The 22,405-nt window shown below is 51.0% G+C and overlaps 1 protein-coding gene across 4 annotated transcripts in view; it reads left to right on the top strand.

Moving 5' to 3' along the window:
* agap1 (ArfGAP with GTPase domain, ankyrin repeat and PH domain 1) overlaps nt 1-22,405 on the top strand; it is a 148,181-nt gene that overhangs the window by 69,460 nt on the left and 56,316 nt on the right. For all 4 annotated transcript variants that reach the window (XM_064311740.1, XM_064311741.1, XM_064311743.1 and 1 more), the window contains 6 exons: nt 333-418; nt 866-1,007; nt 3,475-3,609; nt 14,525-14,652; nt 15,359-15,514; nt 16,272-16,364. In XM_064311740.1, coding sequence (XP_064167810.1) covers nt 333-418; nt 866-1,007; nt 3,475-3,609; nt 14,525-14,652; nt 15,359-15,514; nt 16,272-16,364 — 740 coding nt within the window. The remainder of the gene's footprint in view (nt 1-332; nt 419-865; nt 1,008-3,474; nt 3,610-14,524; nt 14,653-15,358; nt 15,515-16,271; nt 16,365-22,405) is intronic.

The raw sequence follows: 22,405 nt of genomic DNA, 5'->3' as shown, positions 1-22,405 counted from the left end.
TCTGCTTGGATTCTTGGGCGTGTTTGTGAAGTGGCCATTATGTCTCATCTTGGCACTTCTGCATATTTATTTTTAACAGAAAACATTAAAAACACAGACAGCTAATACCATAGGGGTTTCTAATAGAGTTGCTAAATATTGTGGAGAGTTTATCCGCTAATATTCCAGTCAGGGAGCCAGTGAGTAGTGGCTGGAAGGTTAAGGGTCTAGTTCTGGCTGAGGCTCCTGCCTTCAGGATGTAAATAATGAAGTGTTCTGTGCTCTTAAGGAGAGATTTTCGACCAGCGCATCCTGCGTGTGTCTAACCACGCCCACCCCTCTCCCCTCCTCAGGAGGACGCTTCAAGAAGGAGATCGTCGTGGACGGCCAGAGCTACCTCCTGCTCATCAGGGATGAAGGGGGCCCTCCAGAGGCACAGGTTGGTACTGCAGGCAAAAGCTTGTGTGCAGACCCCATCTCCACACGTGCATTCGTAAGGCTGCTGTAGTATTTCGTGAACTCGTCCTATACCATATACAGTTTCTGTGGTGAGCCAGAATGGGTGGAGTCCTTGCCGGCTCTGTTAGTCCAGGCACTGCTGGGCTGGATTAAATGTCCTCCACAGCCTCAGATACCGTATATTGATCTGTAATGATGATACTGTAGTCTCTGATGCTAGCCTGTCCTCTTCCTGTTCACGCTGCTGTTACAGTGCAGTTACTGTGTAACTGGTGAGTGTGAGGCTGACCCGATTGCTGTTTTCCCAGAGTTACTGGTGTCCGTTTCCACGGTGTTAAACAGCATGTCAGCCTTGGCGTGTGCTTGGTCGACGGACGAGGATGCTGTTCCTGATTGGTCAATGACCCGCCTTCTCTTCCCTCCCCAGTTTGCCCTGTGGGTCGACGCGGTCATCTTCGTGTTCAGCCTGGAGGACGAGATCAGCTTCCAGACGGTCTACCACTACTACAGCCGCATGGCGAACTACCGCAACACCGCCGAGGTGCCCCTGGTGCTCGTGGGTACGCAAGGTGAGAGCCCCGCCCCCCTACGCCTCCCAAAGCGTGGGCCCCCCAGGGACCTCTGTTTCTCTCACACCCTTTTCATCTTGCACTCGCAGATGAGTATCTTTGTTGGACTGAACAGTGTCTTTGCTGTTGAATGAACGCATTTTTTCCAGTTAGCATGTCATTGCTATTTTTAGCTGCCTGACCCATACAGGCTTTTAAGGCATGATTTGTACAGAATTTGAAGAATGTGTATGTTACGTAATGAGAGCGTGTGTGCTGTAGAAAGATTGTCAGGACAGGAGTACAAAGATGCATTTTTATAGCAGCTCATGTGTTTTATTAACGTCATTATTGAAAATACCAGGGTTTTCAGCTTAACATTACAAATGTGGTTTAATATATTAGTAGAAGTGTAATAATGTTTAGTGGTGCATGCATACATTGAGTCACATAATCCAAACTGTCATCTTACAGTTTGAAAAACGAAATTTTACATGCCTTTTATTGCACTTGTGGTGCCTTTGGTAATGTTTTTATGAAAATAGTTTAAAAAGTTTAATAAGTTTAAAACACTCATTCCTGTTGTTGTTAACTGAAGTAAGGGTGGTTATAATAGTCACATTATATATACTTGGTTTGGTTAGGATATGTGGAAGCTCAAGAGAAGGTTGTCTTTACTTTGATACTCTTATTCAGAACCTTTTAACAAAGGCACTCATGGCAATTAGTATTAGAAGCAGCATGAAGTTTCCCTCAACATAATCAGTTTTAGAGAACCTGGTTATTAACCAGCAAGATGAGAACCTGCATTGATGCCATCTTCAATGCTTTGTTGCCATCTAGTGGTAAAACGAGGAATTGGCAACCTTTGCCCGTAATTCTCTGATCAACATTATTGTGTAAGTCGCTCTGGATAAGAGCGTCTGCTAAATGCCTGTAATGTAATGTAAATGGCAGTACATTCAGAATTCATGAATATGTATTTACTTGATGAGGAGCTGTTGAATTCCTCTGTAAAAAATATTAGTTTATTTAACATTTACTATGAAATAAACAGTCCTGTGTATGAATCCTCAGGTTTGACCTGCTAAAGGTCTTAGTAAATTAGGCCCTTAGTGTTCTGCAGGTGATGCATCTTTCATGGGTGGTTAATATCTCTACTGTGGAGCTTATCTTATGTACCTGCATTCCATCCATCCATCCATTATCTATACCCGCTCATCCTGGGCAGGGTCGCAGGGGGTGCTAGATTTGATAATCATGTTAATGTTCTAAGCATTTAAAATTTTTCTATTCAAGGGAGTGCCATCAAAAATGAATGTGTATTTTACAAAGCAGTGGCAACATAAAATCCTGAATGTGTCAAACAATTTTATTGCATGACCACTAGATGACACCACAACCAAGGATATAGAGAAAAGGTCTTTGGAAATCAGGAATGAGAAGATTTTTAATACATTCATTTCAGTCTACCAGTGATGAATGAATTCATAATATTACTTTGTCACAGTGGTCTATAAAATCATCAGTCTTTATGTTTTACAAATGCACTGTATTTTTGTTTGCAGATTTGGCTGTTAGAAGGTTTATTTGTACATTTTTATTGCATTCATTTTTTACATAATACCAGTCAAGAACAGAAATTATTATACTACTGCGTTCACGCAGTTTTTAGTTTTTTAGTAATATTAAGCCACAAGCTCTTGCATTTTTTTTATAGGTGCTGCGACTGTTGATGTATTGTGACTAAAGGCGTACTCAATCGAGATATTGACTGATTCAGTTTTACTTTTTGTTGTTAATTTTTTATAGTTTCATCTTCTTTTATTTTATGTTGTTCTGAGACTAAACAGCACAACTTTCAGAAACAAATAATCTGAAACAGGGCTGCCTGATTCTGCTAATTAGCAGCTCAACGAGATCTCTGTCGAATGAGGTCTGTTTGTTAGGTTTGGAGTGACAACCTACAGGACAGTATAACTCCAGGAACAGGGCTGGGCAGCCCTGAACTAAAAGGTTGTTTATCTTTTTTCAGGTTAAAGATAAAAGGGTCTTTCAAGAAAGGATGTCAACATTCCTAACTTTTGATCTTTCGTATTCTTTCAAAACTCTTGAACTCCGCTCCTCCCACAGGCATAGTTTGATGTGAAGCGAATGGAAAGGGATGCCAGCAGAAGCTGCTTGATTCTTTTGAAGGGTGACAGTCTATTTACGCTGTTCTTAATGTTAAAATGTTCTTCAAATTTTTAAAGTCAGCAGTGAAAGCAGGAGAATATTAGGATAGCATAGAGTTCTTTTAAGAACGTATGATACAGCATGCCGTAGGGGTTGAGGAGCCAGGGCTGTGGGTTGCAGGTTTGATTCCCAGGTGCGGCAGAGCCACAGTGCCCCTGCGCGAGGTCCTTAACCCGATTGGCTGCAGCGGTTACCCGTCAGCACAGAAACATCATTTGTGTCATTACCGTGTGGCCCCCTTCTGTCTCCCCAGACGCCATCAGCGCCGCCAACCCGCGCGTGATCGACGACACGCGGGCGCGCAAGCTGTCCAACGACCTGAAGCGCTGCACCTACTACGAGACCTGCGCCACCTACGGGCTGAACGTGGAACGCGTCTTCCAGGACGGTGAGATGGGGCGGGGTCGCGTCGCCCTTGGGAACGAGTGGCTCGTGCCGGTCCGACCACGCCCACCCGTAGTGGCGTGACAGGGGGGCACAACGCTCCTGAAGGGCTGGAGATTAATGGGGTTTTCTGTTCTGCCCAAACTCACCCCCTGTACCAGACCACCTAAATAAAATAAATAAATCAGTCACCGTGGATACGTGCGCAGTCTACAGCTATAGGTCATTACTATCAAAATGTCAGATCAAGTAAATGATTGGTCTAATTACAAAACTAATTAAGATCAAGCTGGCATGAATGGTGGATCCTGTTATGGTGCTATAGCGGCTAGGGGTTAGCATGTGAAATGATGGTGTGTTTCAGGGTCTAACCTCTCTTAACACAGTCACTTCCTGCACTTCTCAGAACCCTCTGTGTATGTGGCCGGTGTTAAGTAGGGACGTGTGGTTTGTGGCCTGCGTATTCCTGTCATGAAAAAGACCACCGCAGTGTCACTTAAATTCCTTTAAAGTTCTGTGAACAACAGAAATGCACATGCTTGTACATGAATGTGTACACGTGCACTATAATACAAATGCATGCGTACACACGCACAATTGCTATCGGTCAATTCAAAGCCAGATTCCCCAGTGAGGTGATGTGCAGAATTCAAGCATGCCACACACACCTACACGGAAACACACACTCATGCACATAAGCAAAATTACACCTACACATGTATGCACACCTATGCAACTGCACATGTATAAGTTGAAGTACACACACACACACACACACACACACACTCTCTTTATGCATAGTTCTTAATAGGCAAAAATGTAGTCTTCCATAGACAATAGACCTTGGATGTGATAACAGAAATGTCCACCAGGTGGAGTGCTTGCCCTGTTCTGGCATTGTACACAGTCCTACTGACTGAGAGGGGTGAATGACATCAGAGCTGGTCTCGAGGTCTGACCTGTGGGGCCTGGAGACCAGAAGCCTTCCCCTGGCCAGGCTGCTCTTTCTGCCTGACGTGACCACAGTCATGTACACTGCTGCCCTTATACCACGTATGACTGCCTGACGGGCACTCATTTACCATAGACTGGTCACACGCATTCTACGTCAGCATAGTGTGCCTACTAAAACAACTGCTGGAGCCATATTGTCATTACATTATATTATAATTTAATTATAAATTATATTATAATTTCATTTTAGGACACACGTTATATTATTGAGACTTACGTGTTTGTCCCATCTTACAACTGCTACCAAAAATGCTAGCTGTTTTACATGAATGAAAACATTACAAACTGTAAGTTAATGTCAGAGAGAATACCTGCGTGTCAGTGACAGAAATATCTAAGACTGGTGGCTAAGGAAAGCGCTGGAAGGGCACGCGTGGCGGCTGAGTAGGAAAGTTAGAGGCGGCTCTAAGGTGTCATAAGACAGGCCTCAGTGAGGGAGTATTAAAAGGGAGCAGCGGTCTGAGGATGAGCTGCTAGCGTGTAGCTACCCAGCTCAACTTAAACCGCTTCTAGCTCTGCTAATGAATAAATAAATCTGTCAGCGTGTCAAAAAGCCATTAAAACCCGTGCTTTATTGTATCTGAGAAGCTGCCGTAGTTTTTGGTTCATTATCACACCACTTCTGAAACTTTTAAGTTACCGTATGCTACAATCGTTTGGCAGACGCTCTTATCCAAAATGAACAAACAGTAGTGGAGGAGACTTGGGCTCCATTTTTTATTTTCATATCTGAGGTTCTGTAGTCTTTCAACCACACAACCATTTGTTTGTCTGTTCTAAGCTCAAATGGGCAACATTTAACCATTTACTTTGAAGAAACTGTTCTTCATTTACTAACGTTCTCTCAAGACTTACGCAAGCCGGTAAAATGTGTTTAATTGGGCCAGTTGCATTTTTAAAGTTGGCGGCTTTGGACTTCATGGCTGAAAGGTTTTGGGCAGTTAAGTGTGTGTTTTGCATGATGTGCAGTGATTTTGGTTGGTTTTCATCACCACGTGGGGTCTGTGAAGTGCACTGGGTTTGGGTACAAAGTGGTGAGGGGACTCTCTTTGGTATATAAGGGTCTGGGTCCCAACCACCAGAGCACACCAGCATACCCAAAGTTTGGGTATGTTGGTGTGCTCTGGTGGTGTTGAGGGGAGTTTTATTGGTTTGAAAGTGTTCGGGTATGTTGGTGTGATTTGGTGGTAGTGAAGGTGCTGTAATTGGTTTGGAAGTGTTTGGGTATGTTGGTGTGATTTGGCGGTGGTGAGGGTGCTGTAATTGGTTTTGAAGTGTTTGGGTATGTTGGTGTGATTTGGCAGTGGTGAGGGTGCTGTTATTGATTTGGAAGTGTTTGGGTATGTTGGTGTGATTTGGCGGTGGTGAGGGTGCTGATTGGTAGCATTGACGGGGGTGGGCCTCTGTCTGGGGGGGTGCTGACTGTGAGGTGTTAAATACAGGAGGGGGTAATGGTGCAGACGGTCCTCTCACTGCAGTCTGTGTGTGGGCTAGGAGCGACATTTTCACTAATGCTGGCTTATTATCCAATTAATTATTACACTGTTTGGATTAAGCAAAGCCTGCTGTTTAGCGTGTGTGTGCGTGTGTTTGAGAGAGAGAGAGAGAGAGAGAGAGAGACAGCCGGGTCATCAGCTGCATCAAACAAGCGAAAGAAAAGGCTGAATTCCTTATTATTACTGACAGTGTCTTCTTGCATTTTTCATTTCATTATCCTCAATTAATCACGCATTTTAATTATCCAGTAAAGTGGAATTCACTGATGAGGTTGAAAATGATTATTTTAATGTTTCGTGTCGCTGTAGTGTCTTGACAGCGTTTTCTGCCTGGAGCGCTCGCCATCCCTCCCTCCCTCTCTCTCTCCCACCCCTCTCTCTCCCCCCTCTCTTGCTCTATCTCTCCCTCGCTCGCCCCCCTCCCTCCTCTGTGTGTGTGTATGTGTGTGTGTGCGTGCGCGTGCGTGCGTGCGAGCGTACGCACGTGCACACCCTCGCATGTGTATTCGCATGTTTGCCTTTGGTTTAGTTTGCCTAAATTATCCCTTATTGTAGGGACAAAGTGGTTTGTTTTTATCCTTTTAGCTCAGGTAATCTTCATTTTGAATGGCTAGAATTTGGATGAGACCTTTTCTCTCTGTTCACTCTCTTATAACAAAAAACATTTTGCTTCTCCGTCGCGAGTGAGATTTAAGAAATAATTGGATTGAAGCTGTGCTGTGCTTAATCTCTCCTCTGAAACACTCATGCAGGAACACACACACACACACACACACACACACACAGTCCCCCACCCCCTGTGACCCCATGACGTGGTATTTTCTGTATACCGTTTGCCAAATTATAATTGTATTTTATTTGAATGAGTCATGAGAATGTCTGTCAGTTAGCACTGCTGTCAGCTACAGGGCCCATTTCTTGTGAAGCTAGTGTGCGAAAGTGGAGAAGTGCTTTTATAAATTGGAAGTGTTTGTTCCAAGTCATACGTTCCCGTTTGCTGAGTAGTTGGCTACGGTAGAGTCCGTGCAAATACATAAGCGTGGACTTTAAAGCATACATATAAAATCAATCCACATACTCTAAGAAAAAAAGGGTGGAATATGAGCGTTTGGTTGTACCTTTCTGTAACTACAAACATGCCTGGAAGAGGGTACAAACACTTACACATACGCCTACGCACACGCACGCACACACATGGGCTCATACACATTCACTCATATGTACACATACATTCACACGTGTAAACGCACAGGCGAGATGACAGTTCTGAGACGCCGATTAACCCAGACATCATGTTTTTGGACCTCGGACAGTTTGGAAATTCAGATGGACAGCGGGAGGATGTTTAAGCCCAGCGCTCAGACACGGGGAGAGTCCAGCCCAGGACCGTGGCGTTCCGCACCCCGCACTCTGAACACGTCATGCGCGGACGCCAGCCCCCCTGCATCTCAGCTGCAGATCTGATGTAAAATAAATGGAGCAAGGGCAGATCGCTGTTAATCGCGATTAAGTCTTGGGCTCTCACCGAAGCCCTAACGACCTTATCGTGTCCATTGCAGTCTTAATGGTCCACCGCAAAAAACGCGAGAGCTCTTAAAACGTTTTTTTGATCCTGCGACAGCGTGACGGGATCAAGTAGGCTTGATTTTTCCCGGTGTGCAATTTGAGCTCTTCCTACACAAATCCATAGTCTTAAGAATAGTAATTAATGTCAGTTAATTATGCTGTGGTTGAGATGGGTTTTGTTGCGAAAGTAGCCTACCTCTTGACTTCATCATAAATCTAACAAATAAACCAACCAATGGCTGCCGAAGCTCATAGCTGAGACAATAACGTTAGCCGAATGACTACGTTTACCATTAAAAATAATTGGCATTGTCATCCGCGTAAATTTATATAATAGATTCTATGAGAAGAAGCCAAAGGGTGGTTGGGGTGGGGGGAGCAATTTATTTAAATAGGGTCAACAGCGACTATAAGAATTTGCAGTGCGGATGAAATTACTGGCCGATGCTTGATGTAAACAGCCTGTAACGTGCACTGTGAGTAATAAAAGGCGGCTCCGTGAAGCATGCGATGTTTATCGGTTTGGAGAGCGTCTCGTAGCGGGAAGGCTGGGGCGACGCTGCCGTCTCTGCGGGGGGAGAGAGCCGGGGATCTTCTGACGGCTCCCCAGCCAGCGTCTATCAGCCCGCTAATTTAATTATCCTAATTATCATCGCGTTCCGCTGCGCCCTGGCCATGTCAGAGCGGCTCACCGACCTTCGTTAGCAGGGTCCGCTAACGAGCTTGTCATCTTGCCGAGGCGCGGGGGGCTCCAGATCGGAGAGGGAGGAGGGAGGGCGCCACGGAGGTCCACCCCCCCCCAAACCCACCCACTGAAAGGTCGGGGGTGACGGTTGTTATTGTCTCTGCCGTGTACTGTTATTGCTGTAATTAGTTTAGATGTCATGTGTCTGCCGCTTAACTGTAACTGTTGTCATTCGCGTCACAATAGAACTTTTTTAAATGTCTTTTGGAACATGGGTGTTCTCATTTTTCAGCGTCTCCCTATTTTCCAGGGTGGATAGAAAAGTAAAAAAAAAAATGCAGTAGCACATTAGAGTGATGTTCACAGTCAATCAATGTGCAAATTGAGTTCTTTAAATTTTAAAGGCACACATCTCTCATTTCACACGCGTAAGAGATTTAAAATGCATTTGAGATTTAGGAATGATTCAGTTATTATTTGAGTTAATATCCCCTTCCCCGATTCGCATACCACACCACACCATCTTGGTCCTGCCCACCGGTACAGAGGCCACCATTCATGCTCTGTAGTGCTTTTCCAGCTCTTATAGTGGATTCCCATTGTTACGTCCCAGTGTTTTTTGTGCTTTGTGTGAATGTTGGCCTAGTTGGTTTCTTCTGATATAGCCTGGTGTGGTTTGTAATGACAGCATGTGAGAACTAGAACTCGCATAGTTTATGGAGTGTCTGCCTGTTTTCCCTTTATCAGTTTAATTTGCTATGGGCCCCGGTAGCATATAATAATGTAAGTTGTTAAAAGCTGGACCAGTGGTTGGTGTTAGGGTCAGGGGTTGCCTTATCCATGGAAAAAAACACTTTAGAGTTAAGGTTAGGTTTTGGGTATAGGTTTGAGTGGAGGTTAAGGGTAGATTCAGGGTTGGGGCTAGGGTTGAAGTTGGATCGGCCTTATCTATGTACTCGATCACATTGGACAGGGATTTTCTTTTATCTGCAGCAGGATTTATTCTCCTGTTTTTGAAAATAAGTGCATTCGAACTGAACTGAATTGAATCTGTTTGCAGTCGGGCAGCACGGACCTTCACACGTTACTGTACGGGGTCAGACTCAAAGCGCCGAGGTTTACCAAACTCTGGTGTGTTTAGGAACCTCGTCCAAGAAGGGGCTGTACCCCATGGCTCCACCCCTTCTCTGACAGTGGCATGCTGGGAAACGTCTGCCACGCAGTCATTTTTCTGCCTGTTTTAGTGGCACCCGCTCGCTGATTCTGCTTCTGTGGCAGCAGCGGTCCAGGCAGGGTTCCTGTCCTTTTTAAAGGACAGCGGGACGCTGTAGAGGTTTCTGTCCGCGCGGAGGCTGCCGCCATTAGAGTAACCGCATCGCAACGTTCCAGGGGTGGAGCGGCTCGTCGCCCCGGCGACCTGACACAGATGCGAAGCCCCACCCTCCTTTTTATAGACCCCGCCTCTTTTCTCCTGTGCTCGTCCTGAGCAGGGTGACGTGGGTCTGAGCTCAGGGTTATGAAGGTAAATGAATCCTGGAGTGTTTCGATAGCGAAATGGAGGACCTGTCTGTGGGGATCAGTGTCAGCGGTGCCTCCCGCCGTGGCGGGGAGCTGGGATCGGCCTGGCGGCTGACCAGCGGTCTGAGGCCCTGTCAGCCGCTGCGCAGCCGGGGTCCTGGAGGCTGGTGACCCGCCCTCGCCCCGCCCCCTTCCTGGTCTCGTGTGCTCAATGCACAGCCCCCCCCCCCCCCAGGACTGGCGGACCCCAGCAGATTCTGGGGTGGGTCTGGGGGGGTGGTGTAATTACTGGGTTGTGAGTGTGGTACAACTCTGACCTTTTCCCCAAATCGCTGGCAGGCCTCCCAGTGCTGATCCCACACGCTCCTCCCTCCGATTCATTAGCTAACATACAGCGCGCTACCGCTAACAAACCTGACAGCCGCAAGGATGGCGCTTCCTCTTCAGCCACCCCAGCTTTCCTTTCAGCTGAGTGTCAGAGGGAAAAGGTTAGATCTCCCCCCCCCTTTCTCTCTCTCTCTCTCTCTTCTGCTCTCTTTTTCTCCTGCTCTCTTTCTCTCCATTTTTCTACTCTCTCACTCTGTCTCCCACCTCCTCTTTCTCTCTCTAACCGGAAGTTTTGGGGGGGGGATCAGAAACAGTAGTGACCCCCCTCTGGGCTTCTTTGGCTGCTCCCGCCCTGATCAGCAGTAGCCCCATTCCTGCGCTAGGTTGCGGCCCGACGACGCAGCGTGCTGAACAGAGTAGCTGAACACAGCGCGCTGAACAGAGTAGCTGAACACAGCACGCTGAACAGAGTAGCTGAACACAGCGCGCTGAACAGAGTAGCTGAACACAGCGCGCTGAACAGAGTAGCTGAACACAGCGCGCTGAACAGAGTAGCTGAACACAGCGCGCTGAACAGAGTAGCTGAACACAGCGCGCTGAACAGAGTAGCTGAACACAGCGCGCTGAACAGAGTAGCTGAACACAGCGCGCTGAACAGAGTAGCTGAACACAGCGCGCTGAACAGAGTAGCTGAACACAGCGCGCTGAACAGAGTAGCTGAACACAGCGCGCTGAACAGAGTAGCTGAACACAGCGCGCTGAACAGAGTAGCTGAACACAGCGCGCTGAACAGAGTAGCTGAACACAGTGCGCTGAACAGAGTAGCTGAACACAGCGCGCTGAACAGAGTAGCTGAACACAGTGTGCTGAACAGAGTAGCTGAACACAGCGCGCTGAACAGAGTAGCTGAACACAGCGCTCAGGTTTATGTAATAAGTGCTTAGATTGTATCAGTATTTCCTATATAAAAGAACAGTTATTGTAACGAACGACTGACAAGCATATACTGGACTGAATTGTTACCAAAAGCCCTGAACACTCACACTCTCTCACTCAGATAATTTTATGCAAAGATTGTTTTGCTTGCCAAGCAGTAGAAACAATGATTTTCATCACTGAAATGTCTAAAATGCAGCATTTTTCTTTGTGATGCCTGAGTGTGATGACTGTTTATGGGAGACACGCATGAGGAGGAGCTGCTCTGATTGGAGGGACTCCACTGAATGGGCTGTAGTGTAAGTGTACATGTCCGGTATGTAGCTGCAGATGCTACGCAGGCTGGGGCTCCTCACTGCTGAGCCAGTGTGTATCTCATTTGTCACGGCGCTGTCTGTCTGTTTATGATTTCTCCATTTTGTGCTTTAACGTTGTCCCACCCCTCTAAGAGACAGCCGTAGCTTTGAAACACGGCGGGATCATCGCATGCGGCGACGGCGAGATGAACCTGTCTCGGGACCCCCTGTCACGGTCCTGTCTGTTACAGTGAGGGGTATCGGGTTCCGTGTCACTGCCCTCGGCGGCCGACCCGAACCAGCCGGAGGCGGCGCGGAAATGCGAACGCTCGCGTAGCGTACGCGCCGAACGTAAACGAGCCGTTGAAACGAACCGCGGCCGGATGCCTCAGCAGCGGCGGGGTCGCGGGTAACCGACGCGGTGGCGTCGGCTGATGGCGATTTGGTGGCCGAAGATGGCGGCGGTGGCGGCGTTCGTAAACGTTGCTAGGCGGTGGCGGGCACCCGAGCCGTCGGTGCGAGGGCGTGTAAAGACGGGGATCGTCTTTCCCCGTTCTTGGGGTCGCTTGCATTTCTCAGCTGGGAAGAGGAGCTGCCATAAATCTGACAGAAGGGGAGACATTCCTATTAGAATCAATGACTGTCCGCGTTGGGGTGGGGGGTGGGGGGTGTTGGGGGGGGGGGGGGGGTGGAAGCGAAGATTGATGGTTAAAGTTAAATTGCATTAGCTGTGCAGTTTAAATATTTAACACCATCTTATCATAACTGTTCTTAACACTTAGTGTAAAATACAGCTGAGGGTGTCTTTATCTGCATGCGCAAGCATATATCTCCGGGTCAGTCCGCCCAGTGCCTCTGATGCCCTGTTGGGGGGGGGAGTCTGTCGTAGGGGGGGTGGTGGTAGTGGTGGTCATGTGATCGAGCGGGAGTCAGGGGGCGGGGCCTCGTTCCGTCGCACGCGCTCAGAGAGCCGCCCCCCTGCACGGCGGGGCCGGCGTTCTGTGAGGCTTCGCCGCGGGCCTCCCGGTGCAGCGCCGGCGGTGCCGCGCGGGTCAGGTCTGGGCCCGGCGCTCCGCCACGGCCGCCCTGGGCCCGGCGCTCCTCCACGGCCGCCCTCGGCCCGGCGCTCTCACCCGAAGGTAAGCCTTTATAGCGGGGTCCTCGTTAAAGCCCCGCGCCTTTAATAGGGCCAATTAAAGCCGCCGCTTCATTTCCCGGGAAGATGGAAGCGCCCGGGTTTATTGGGAAACAGATAAGGAGTGTATTGGATCGGTTTAACGCGGGACGGTAACCCCCCCCTTCACGCTCCTCCTGTCTGGAGACTGCCGTTTCCGCTCCTGCCTCTGGTCTGGCCGCCAGCCACACGGCCCGTAGTTAACTTTGGCGGGATTGATGGCCACTGAACCCCGATGCCCTGACTCTGAAACGTTTACGCTGTCGAGTGTGAGTGTGGGTTCTTCTGCTATTACCAGTGAGCATGAATTGCTGAGTTGCATTCAATTGGCTTCAGATATTCTGTATTAAACTACATTGTATTAGATTTTTATCTTTGTTCATTTAATATATTTTTTTCCACAATTACAGAATTGAACACAGGTTTTATCATGGATAAAAAGATAAATTAATGAAATGAAATGATAAAAAACACCAAAGGGGCAAGGCAAGTAAGACCGATCTGTAGTTCACCACCAAAAACCTGTACGACTTTACAGGACTGTTCACCAAGTGGTGTCTCATAAAGGGGATTTAAGGGGATTGTTATTTTATTCAAATGTAAATGAAAACCAGAAAGAGCGCAGTGACAAAGATAGAGTGGTCTTGCAGTAAACAGGGTGGAAGTATTTATTTCACATAAATTGAGTAAGGAGCTTTTGTCTTCACTCACGGTGTTGAGCGACTGACAGAGTTTTGGAGGGGAGGGGGGGCACTGGACTAAGCTGAACCGCGCGCTCCCTAATTTCTCTTGCTCCCATTCAGCGTTATTTTATTAGCCTGCGACACACAGACCCGCAAACACCCCCCCGTTTCCATGGCAACGGGTCGATGGCGTTGCTAGCTGCAAAACGGGCGAGCGTTTGAGTGCCCTCCCCCCGGCAGGGGGGGCGGGGGCGGGGGCGGGGGGGGGGGGTAGCGGGGAATCGATAGAGGCTGTGGTGTGGGATTAACTGACATTGTGCTTTCGATATGATAATAGGACAGAAGAATAATGAAGCTCTCCGACCAAGCGGCCTAATAATTGTGAAATAATTGCCGGACTTGTAGTTGTAACAAATCTTTCTTCTCCCTGCTTTGCACGGGGGCGCTCCTGAGGGACCGGAAGGTTCCGTGCGGATTAGACGGATGGTTGAATCACAGGGCTGGCGTACTCCCCTACATCAGCATTATTAGGAATTATGGACTGGTCTACCTCCACACCTCACCCTGGACATTACACCCCTAATACTCCAATTACTCTCGCGCTTGGCGGGACTCTCGCTCCCTGCCCCTCTCCGGGTCGCTGTCAGGGAGCGGGAAATCGATGGAGTTTTCCTTTCAAAGCCAAATTAGATTATAGTGAGGCCTCTGCATGAGTACAGTGCATATCTACATTAAATCTGCCCCTCTCCCCCCCCCCGACCCATATTAGGGCAAAAGTATCTTGTCTTGTTTAAACCATTGCATTTGTGTTAGAGGAACTGTACCGGGCTTTCACCCTGATGGTTGTCTTTTACTTATCTGGACAAATCAGTCGGTAATACTTACAGTAATACAGTAATTGGGCACCTTCTGATAAATTTGTCCTCTCATTTTAATTGTGGCTGGTACTATTGGCTGTTCAAGGCCTGGCTATGCAATTGACGGTCGTTATCGAATTTGGACGGTGCGTTTTTCTTTATCTCAGTCGTTGGGCAGCGCTTTTTAGCAGTGGAAGCAACACCGCAACAGTCAGAATGTTCTGAAGTGGATTTTTTTATTTTTTATTGTTGTAGAAGACCAGGTCTCCTCCACGCAGGCATCACAGTCCATGGGGAGGTCTGTAGCCCGATGGGCGGGGCTTGTGGAGGCGTGGCTCACGTTGAATCGGTGCGTTTTGTGTTTCAGTGGCCCAGAAGATTGTGGCGACGCGGAAGAAGCAGCAGCTGTCCATTGGGCCCTGCAAGTCCCTCCCCAACTCGCCCAGCCACTCCTCCGTTTGCTCCGCCCCCGTCTCCGCCGTGCACATCAGCCAGGTGAGGGGAGGAGTCAGGTGCACTGGGAGGAGTCAGTACAGGAAAAAGGCCAAACATGCACGCGGACAAAACACACACGTGTACCTGTGTGTGCGCGTCACACGTGTGCACACACACATACGCGCACACATTGTTCTGTAATCCCATGTACAAAATCACACTTTTCTGTGCACACACACACCATACGCACAGGGGCAAGCGCGGGGAAGCCACAAACTCACACTCAAGCAGGATAAGACCCATTGTTAGTGCTTGAGGAAGCTTTAATTGTGCCAGTAATGGTGCTTTCTGTGCCTTCTTTATGTACAAGGAGAAACTCTCAGGCTTCGTTCACTCTCCCCGCCTCCCAGCGCTCCCATTGGTCAGTTATGTCCCTGGCCAGACAGAGACTGCTCCACCCCAGCTTTTACTCTCACCGCTTAATTCCCATTGGTTGTTCATCACATTAGCATTAGCATGACTCAAAGTGAGCAGTTTGTTTGCATACGTCTCTGAGGAAATGCTGGCCCTGTTGTAATCCACACCCGCCTGGATCAGTGTGCGGTCCAGGCTCTGGTAGTGTCTGTGTTCCCCCCCCCATCTTTAAAGCTCCCTCCCTCTCTCTCACTTTCTGTGTCAGAATTTTGAACCAAATTTTGTTTCCACCGTTCCCTGTCTCCCTCCCTCTTTTCCCTCTCCCTCTCTCCCTCTCTCCCCGCGCTCTCAGACGAGCAACGGAGGGGGCAGCCTGAGTGACTACTCCTCCTCGGTGCCCTCCACCCCCAGCACCAGCCAGAAGGAGCTGCGCATGGACGTGCCGCAGACCACCAACACCCCCACGCCCGTGCGCAAGCAGTCCAAACGCCGCTCCAACCTCTTCACCGTGAGTGGCCGGGGCCCGGGGGCCGGGTTCGGGTTCGGGTTCGTCCCCTTTTCAATTCGGCAAATTCAGAAAACAAACTGGAATTTAAGTTCGCTGATTGAAAAATCATCACCAAACATCGAGGCCATTTTCCAATTCATGATTTTACCTTAATTTCCTGAATTTATGGAAATAAAGACAGATTTTTTAATGTTCCAATTTTCAAAACGAGACCTGTCTATCAAATGAATAGTTTGCATACTTTAACGCAGGTATGTGCATGTCTTGCTATTCCATTATTTTATACTACGTGTGCATTTCGTTTAATACAGTTTGTAATTTGGCACAATTCAACATCGTCAATATTAGCAGTATTCTATTATTCTTTATTATTTTAAACTGGGTCTGCAGTAAATGTGACTGATTAAATTAATTTGAGTGTGTTTTGCTACTTTATGTTACCCAGCAGGTTATTGTGTTGGTAAAGAGTTAGATAGTAATTTTATTGGTGAAGAGTTAGGCAGTAATGTTATATTAAAATTCCACGTACGCAGATATGTTACATAACAGTCGCAGGACTGAGACCTGGACGTTGGTGCGTTACCGTTCTAAGTGCCCAGCGGTTCCTGTCCTACCCGCGGGCTTTCTGTTTTATTGTGAGTGTTTTTGCGGATGCCGGAGCAGGCAGAGGAGCAGAAGGTAAGGAGCTGGCTTTCGGAAGCGCACGCAGGCCGAGACCGTCCTCTCACCGCTCCAAACCCTGTCTCCCCCCCCGCAGTCTCGGAAAGGGAGCGAGCCAGACAAGGAGAAGAAAGGGCTGGAGGGCCGGGCGGACAGCATCGGGAGCGGGCGCGCTATCCCAATTAAACAGGTACCTCTGCGCTTCCCCGCCGGCCCCGCGCCGGCCCCCCCGCGGCCCCCGCCGGCCCGCGCCGCCGGGTAATTGCCGGGCCGGCGGCGGCGGGCGGCGGCGGGCGGCGGGAGAAGTGGCCTGTGATCGGGAGCGGGGACAGAAGCGAGGCTGGCCGTTTGATGGCTTCCCCTTGATTAGCGGTGAAAGTACACACTTGACATCAATTAGAGCCAGGTTCTCCAGCGTATTGAAATGAGACCATTAGGATAAGGAGTGGGAAGGGATTTCTCTCTCTCTCCTCCCCCCCCGCCGCTCTCTCCCTCTCTCTTTCTCTCTCTCTCGTTCCCTCTGTACTCCTCTCTCTCTGTGTGGAGAAGCGAGGGGGGAAATGGCAGCTGGGCCTAATGAAGTGTTGTCTGGTGGCTGGCATATGGACCCGGCTCGTCTTTTCAAAGGGCTGCCTTGCCTGTGTGGCGGAGAGCTTTGATTGGAGCAGCAGCGGGGGGCAGAAGTACAGGTCCGCCCCCCCCACCCCAGGAGCCGGGGATAGGTTGTTTGAGTTGGCCTTAATTTGTTGTAAACAGCAAGAGCGAAGGGGGAATCAAGGGAGGGGGTCTGTGTGCGTGTGTATGTGATGTGTGTGTGCGTGCGTGCATGCCTGCGTGCGGTGTGCGCATGTATGCGCGTGTGTGTGTGTGTGTGTGTGCGCGTGCAGCTGTGTTTGTGTGTGTGTGTGTGCATGCGTGCATGCCTGCGTGCGCGTGTGTGTGCGCATGTATGCGTGTGTGTGTGCGTGTGCGCGTGCAGCTGTGTGTGTGGTGTGGTGCATGTGAACTGTGTGCGCGTGTGTGGCGATGTGGTGTGTGTGTGTGGTGTGATGTGTGTGTGGTGGTGTGTGTGTGTGTGTGTGTGTGTGAATGTGTGTCTGTGTGTGTGCGTGTATGCGTGTGTGTGTGTGAATGTGTGTGCGCGTGTCTGTGTCTGTGTGTGTGCGTGTATGCGTGTGTGGGGCATCTCCCGTGAGTTCCTACTGGAGTGTAAGAATCAGGCAATTAGTGCTGCTAATCGTGGTCTCTCATGTCAGTGCCGGGCTCTTGTTTGTAATTTTCTAATGAACAAATTGCATCTGTGATTAGGCCTGCCTTTAAATGAGCTCTGTGTTTATTAGCCTGGCTGCAGCTGTGATTAGCCATTAGCTTGCGGGAGAGCCGCGTATCCCTGTTTTACTGAATTCACAGAAGGTACAAGTCACACACCCCCCCCCCACATCCCTACCCACCCCCTATCTGGAGAGAGGTAGAAGATGTCCTTGCCGTAACTGAATTCCACACCGTTTACATGGGCGCTGTGAGTGCTGTGTGCAGCCTCTATAGTAAAATGGCCTCTTAACCGTTTATAATGACTGAAATCGCAACTAATCGGTAAAATGTCCCCCCTTAACTGCTGGGGGGCAGTGTCGTATAATGGTTAGGGAACTGGGCTTGTAACCTAAAGGTTGCAGGTTTGATTCCCTATGTAGGGCACTGCTATTGTTCCCTTGAGCAAGCTATTTAACTTCAGTATTTGCTTCAGTAGAAAGCCAGTTGTATTTATTGATACCATGAGAAAAAGCTAAAGTTGCTCTGGATAAGAGCATCTGCTAAATGTCTGTAATGAATGAATAACAGCTCAACATGTGCTGATGCCAGATGTGTCTCTGATCGGAGATGTTACCCAGTACCGTCGCCCTCTCAGTGAGCAGAATGAGAAAACCAGCGCTTCATAAATGTAGTGTAATTAATTACGTTCATTTAGTGCATTCATTTAGCAGATACTCTTAATCCTGAGAAACTTACAGTGTGAAATTCTGTTACAGTGTATGAGAAATGGGATAGTATTATATATGCATTAGGTCACACTGGACACTTCTGTTTCGCTTTATTAATAAAGGGGACTGCATGGTCCGTTCTCATTGTATTTTCTCATCTTCCTGCGCACTTGGGTCATTTTGTGATGTGGGTGGGTTTTGAAATGAGTTATTGTTCTAGTTGTACCAGTCCACCAGCCACCAGCATTGTTTTGGTGATTTTGGACACATGCATGTGCACAAGCACAAGCTCACACACGCGCACATACACACACACACGCACACATACACACACACTCGCACACACTCACACACACACACATACACACGCATACACACACACGCACACACACACACACACACACGCATACACACACGCATGCATGCATGCACACACACATACACTCACTCACACACACACACACTAATAGCCCTGGACTGCAGTGAGGGAGGAGCTGCAGAGCGGCGCTGGACAGCGGGCAGAGCGGCGAGTGGCAGAGGGCCTGGCGTAATGGGCGGCTGGCAGCCTGACCCGCCATTATCCCGCCGGCCCATTTGCATAAATCCTGTTATGTCAGTGGCGGTTAATGAAGTACAAATGAGGCTGGCAGAGGTGATGTTTGGGTCGCGGGTGGCAGAAGGGAGGCGGGTTTACGGCGGGCAGCTGCGAGAGCCGGGCACCGATGCGTTTGGCCGCTGTGCGGTGTTGGGGGGTGGGGAGGGGGGGCTTTATTCACCCCGTGGCTGAACGTGGGCTCGCGTCTGGCCGCTCGGTACAGCAGTACCTCTACGTTTTCCGCTCGCGTTCACAGAGCTCAGAGCGGCTCAGCACCCAGCTCCGCTCAACACCGACAGGGTGCCTGTCTGTCTGTGTCTGTCTGTCTGTCTGTGTCTGTCTGTGTCTGTCTGTCTGTCTGTCTGTCTGTCTGTGTCTGTCTGTCTGTGTCTGTCTGTCTGTCTGTCTGTGTCTGTGTCTGTCTGTCTGTCTGTCTGTCTGTGTCTGTCTGTCTGTCTGTCTGCTGTCTGTGTCTGTCTGTCTGTCTGTCTGTGTCTGTGTCTGTCTGTCTGTCTGTCTGTCTGTCTGTCTGTCTGTGTCTGTCTGTCTGTGTCTGTCTGTCTGTCTGTGTCTGTCTGTCTGTCTGTGTCTGTCTGTCTGTGTCTGTCTGTCTGTGTCTGTCTGTCTGTGTCTGTCTGTCTGTCTGTCTGTGTCTGTCTGTCTGTCTGTCTGTCTGTCTGTCTGTGTCTGTCTGTCTGTCTGTCTGTCTGTCTGTTAGTCAGTCAGGGCTCTCCCAGCCCGCCTCCCTTGAGCTCCGATAGCTCCAGCTCCTGCCCTGTGCAGCCAGGCTGTAAACCTGTTGCCACGGCGACGCTCGCTGTACATGCCCAAAAACCAGATGGTTTCCCTAAACCCGCCGTGCTCCCAGCCTGAGCAGGGCTGGGATTTCTGTGTGAAGGTGTGCGGCCATTTTGGCATCCTGTGTGTTTTTGCTTCTTATGCTTGTCAAAGTTATCGTCACGACGTGAGACTATCAAGAGTGTGATGCTGAGGTCTTCATAGCTGCTGACAGACCCAGCAGCGTGTGGGACAGGGGACTGTACCCCCAAACCCCAGCCCATCCTGCCCCCCCCTCCAGACCACAGCTGTGCGCTGGCTCTAATCCGAGCCCAGGAACTCGGTCCAAACCCCCCCACCCCCCCCCCCCCCCATGTCAGACTGTTGGCAGGGGTCCCATCCAGCCACACACTCTGTGTAATTGGACGCAGCGGAGAGGCCAGCGTTCCCCCAGCGTTTCCCCAGCGTTCCCCCAGCGTTCCCCCAGCGTTCCCCCAGCGTTCCCCAGCGTTTCGCCAGCGTTCCAGCGCCAGCGTTCCCCCAGCGTTCCCGCGTCCCCAGCGTTCCCCAGCCCAGTTCCCCAGCGTTCCCCAGCGTTCCCCCAGCGTTCCCCCAGCGTTCCCCCAGCGTTCCCCAGCGTTCCCCAGCGTTCCCCAGCGTTCCCCAGCGTTCCCCCAGCGTTCCCCAGCGTTCCCCAGCGTCCCCAGCGTCCCCAGCGTTCCCCAGCGTTCCCCAGCGTTCCCCAGCGTTCCCCAGCGTTCCCCAGCGTTCCCCAGCGTTCCCCCAGCGTTCCTCCAGCGTTCCCCAGCGTTCCCCAGCGTTCCCCAGCGTTCTCCCAGCGTTCCCCAGCGTTCCCCAGCGTTCCCCAGCGTTCCCCAGCGTTCCACTCCCAGCGTTCCCCAGCGTTTCCCCAGCGTTCCTCCAGTTCCAGCGTTCCCCAGCGTTCCCCCAGCGTTTCCCGCGTTCCAGCGTTTCGCCGGCGTTGGACCCGCCGCGGTCCTAACGAGCCGGCTTATTGCAGAAGCAAACACGGCGGAGCGGCTGCTCAGAGGCACAGGACAGAAATGAATTTTGGAATTGGATGTTAATTGATTTGATAATTCCCCGTGGTCTTTTCCTCCCCCCTCTCCGCGTCGCTCCCCATCTTCCTCCCCGCCTCTCACGCGCCGCGGCAGCCGTCCTGGCGGCAGACCTGCTCTCTAATTAGGCGCGGTGTGGGGAGGGGGGGGGCTGTGCGTACCTGCTTCCCGTTTGGCGCCCGTTTCACACCGGAGCCATCGTATCGCTTGTCCCCCCCCGACCCTTCCGTCCTCTTTCGCCGAGAGCGTTCGCGTCCGAGCGCAACCCGCTCCGGCGGCTCTGCGCGGCGTTTGAAGAGGACGGACGCGCGGCGTTTGAAGAGGACGCACTGCGCGGCGTTTGAAGAGGGCGGACGCGCGGCGCTGTCCCGCTGCAGACGCACTGCGCGGCCGAGGACGCGCTCTCTGATCGCCGGCTCTCGGTACCGGGGAGCGCGCGGCGCTAATCGCTTTGGCAGATGTCTCCCAGCGTTAGGCGGCCCCCGCGAGAACATCGCACCCCGGCCCCGTCCGGCCCCCCTGCCCCCCCCTCCGAGCTACACGTCCCTTAATGGCTCTCTTTAAACTCATCAGTGGACAACAGGAGTCCATTTGAGGCTTGCTGCTGCTTTTAGAGGAGACACCCTGAATCAGTGTCATCGCTCTGTCGTATCCCCCCTAGCAGGATTCTAACACGCTGGTTCAAACGTGGCGACCGCACCAGAGCGTTTAATAAACCCGCGTTTCACGGAAAGGCCAGGCGCTGCGCTGTCGCGTAGCGGTTAGGGCACCGGCCTCGTGACCGCAGGGTTGCGGGAGCCAGTCCCTGTTGGGGGCCTGGTTGCTTTGCCCTGAGCGAGAGGGTGAACCCTGAAGTGGCGACGCGGGTGGGTACTGTGCTGTCCGCAGGTTCAGCCGCGCTGCGTGGGAGAGCTCGGTGGGACAGGCGAGAGTGAATAATGATGCGTGTGCTCCGCGTGCGAGCCGCGCTCCGGTTCCCCCGCGTACCGGCGCCGAGCCGCTAACCTCCGCGCGTTTGAAGCCGGGGCAGAACCCTTCCCACCCCCACCGCGGTTTATTAGTCATCCGCCGGCGCTCATTACCGGGGTTAGTGCTCTAGCGCTAGCTCAAGGTTAGCGTGCTGCGTGGCTCTGCTACACTGAGTCCCTTTTTTAAAGGGTGCTTCATTAGAACACGCTCCTCATTAAAGGATGCTAACCGCTCAGCGGACACAGCGAGCTGCCTCACACACACGCGCTCTCACACACGCCCACACGCGCCCACACTCACACACGCGCCCACACACACGCTCACACACTCTCCCCGGAACGGGGACGCGGACTCCCGCTCTGCAGCTGCAGCGATTAGACGGCGGGAACGTGGCGTCCTGCGGCGATGCGCGATCAGGAAGCCGTGTGGCGGCCGGCTCCTGGTTGGACGCGCGAGCGATGGTGATGTCACGCTTCCGGTCTAATCGCGTGCCCCCCCCGGAGCCAGGTCAGGAAACGCAGGGGGAAACCGGCTCTCTCCCCTCCTGGAAGACCCGGCACGGCGTTCCCACCTGCGCTCCCGTCCCATACGTGCGTACGCGCACGCTCGGCGTCTGCGTCTGATTCGCCGTGTCCTCAGGGAGCCGCTCAAACCCGAGCGCGGGTCTCTGTTTTGCCCGTTTATTTAGTCTGATCAGTCGGTGTCTGGCCCCCGCTGCCGTCCCAGCGGAGAGGAGTCCCGTTAGAGAGCCGGGGTGCGGCTGGACCCCGCGCGGCGGTGCAGATGGCGGGAGAATCTCTGACGGTTGTCAAGGTGGCTAATAAATGCGCGG

Source organism: Anguilla rostrata, chromosome 15 (assembly GCF_018555375.3).
Source record: "Anguilla rostrata isolate EN2019 chromosome 15, ASM1855537v3, whole genome shotgun sequence".
Lineage (NCBI taxonomy): Eukaryota > Metazoa > Chordata > Actinopteri > Anguilliformes > Anguillidae > Anguilla > Anguilla rostrata.
Note: the sequence above shows the minus strand (reverse complement) of the source record. Positions and strands in the feature narration are given on the sequence as shown.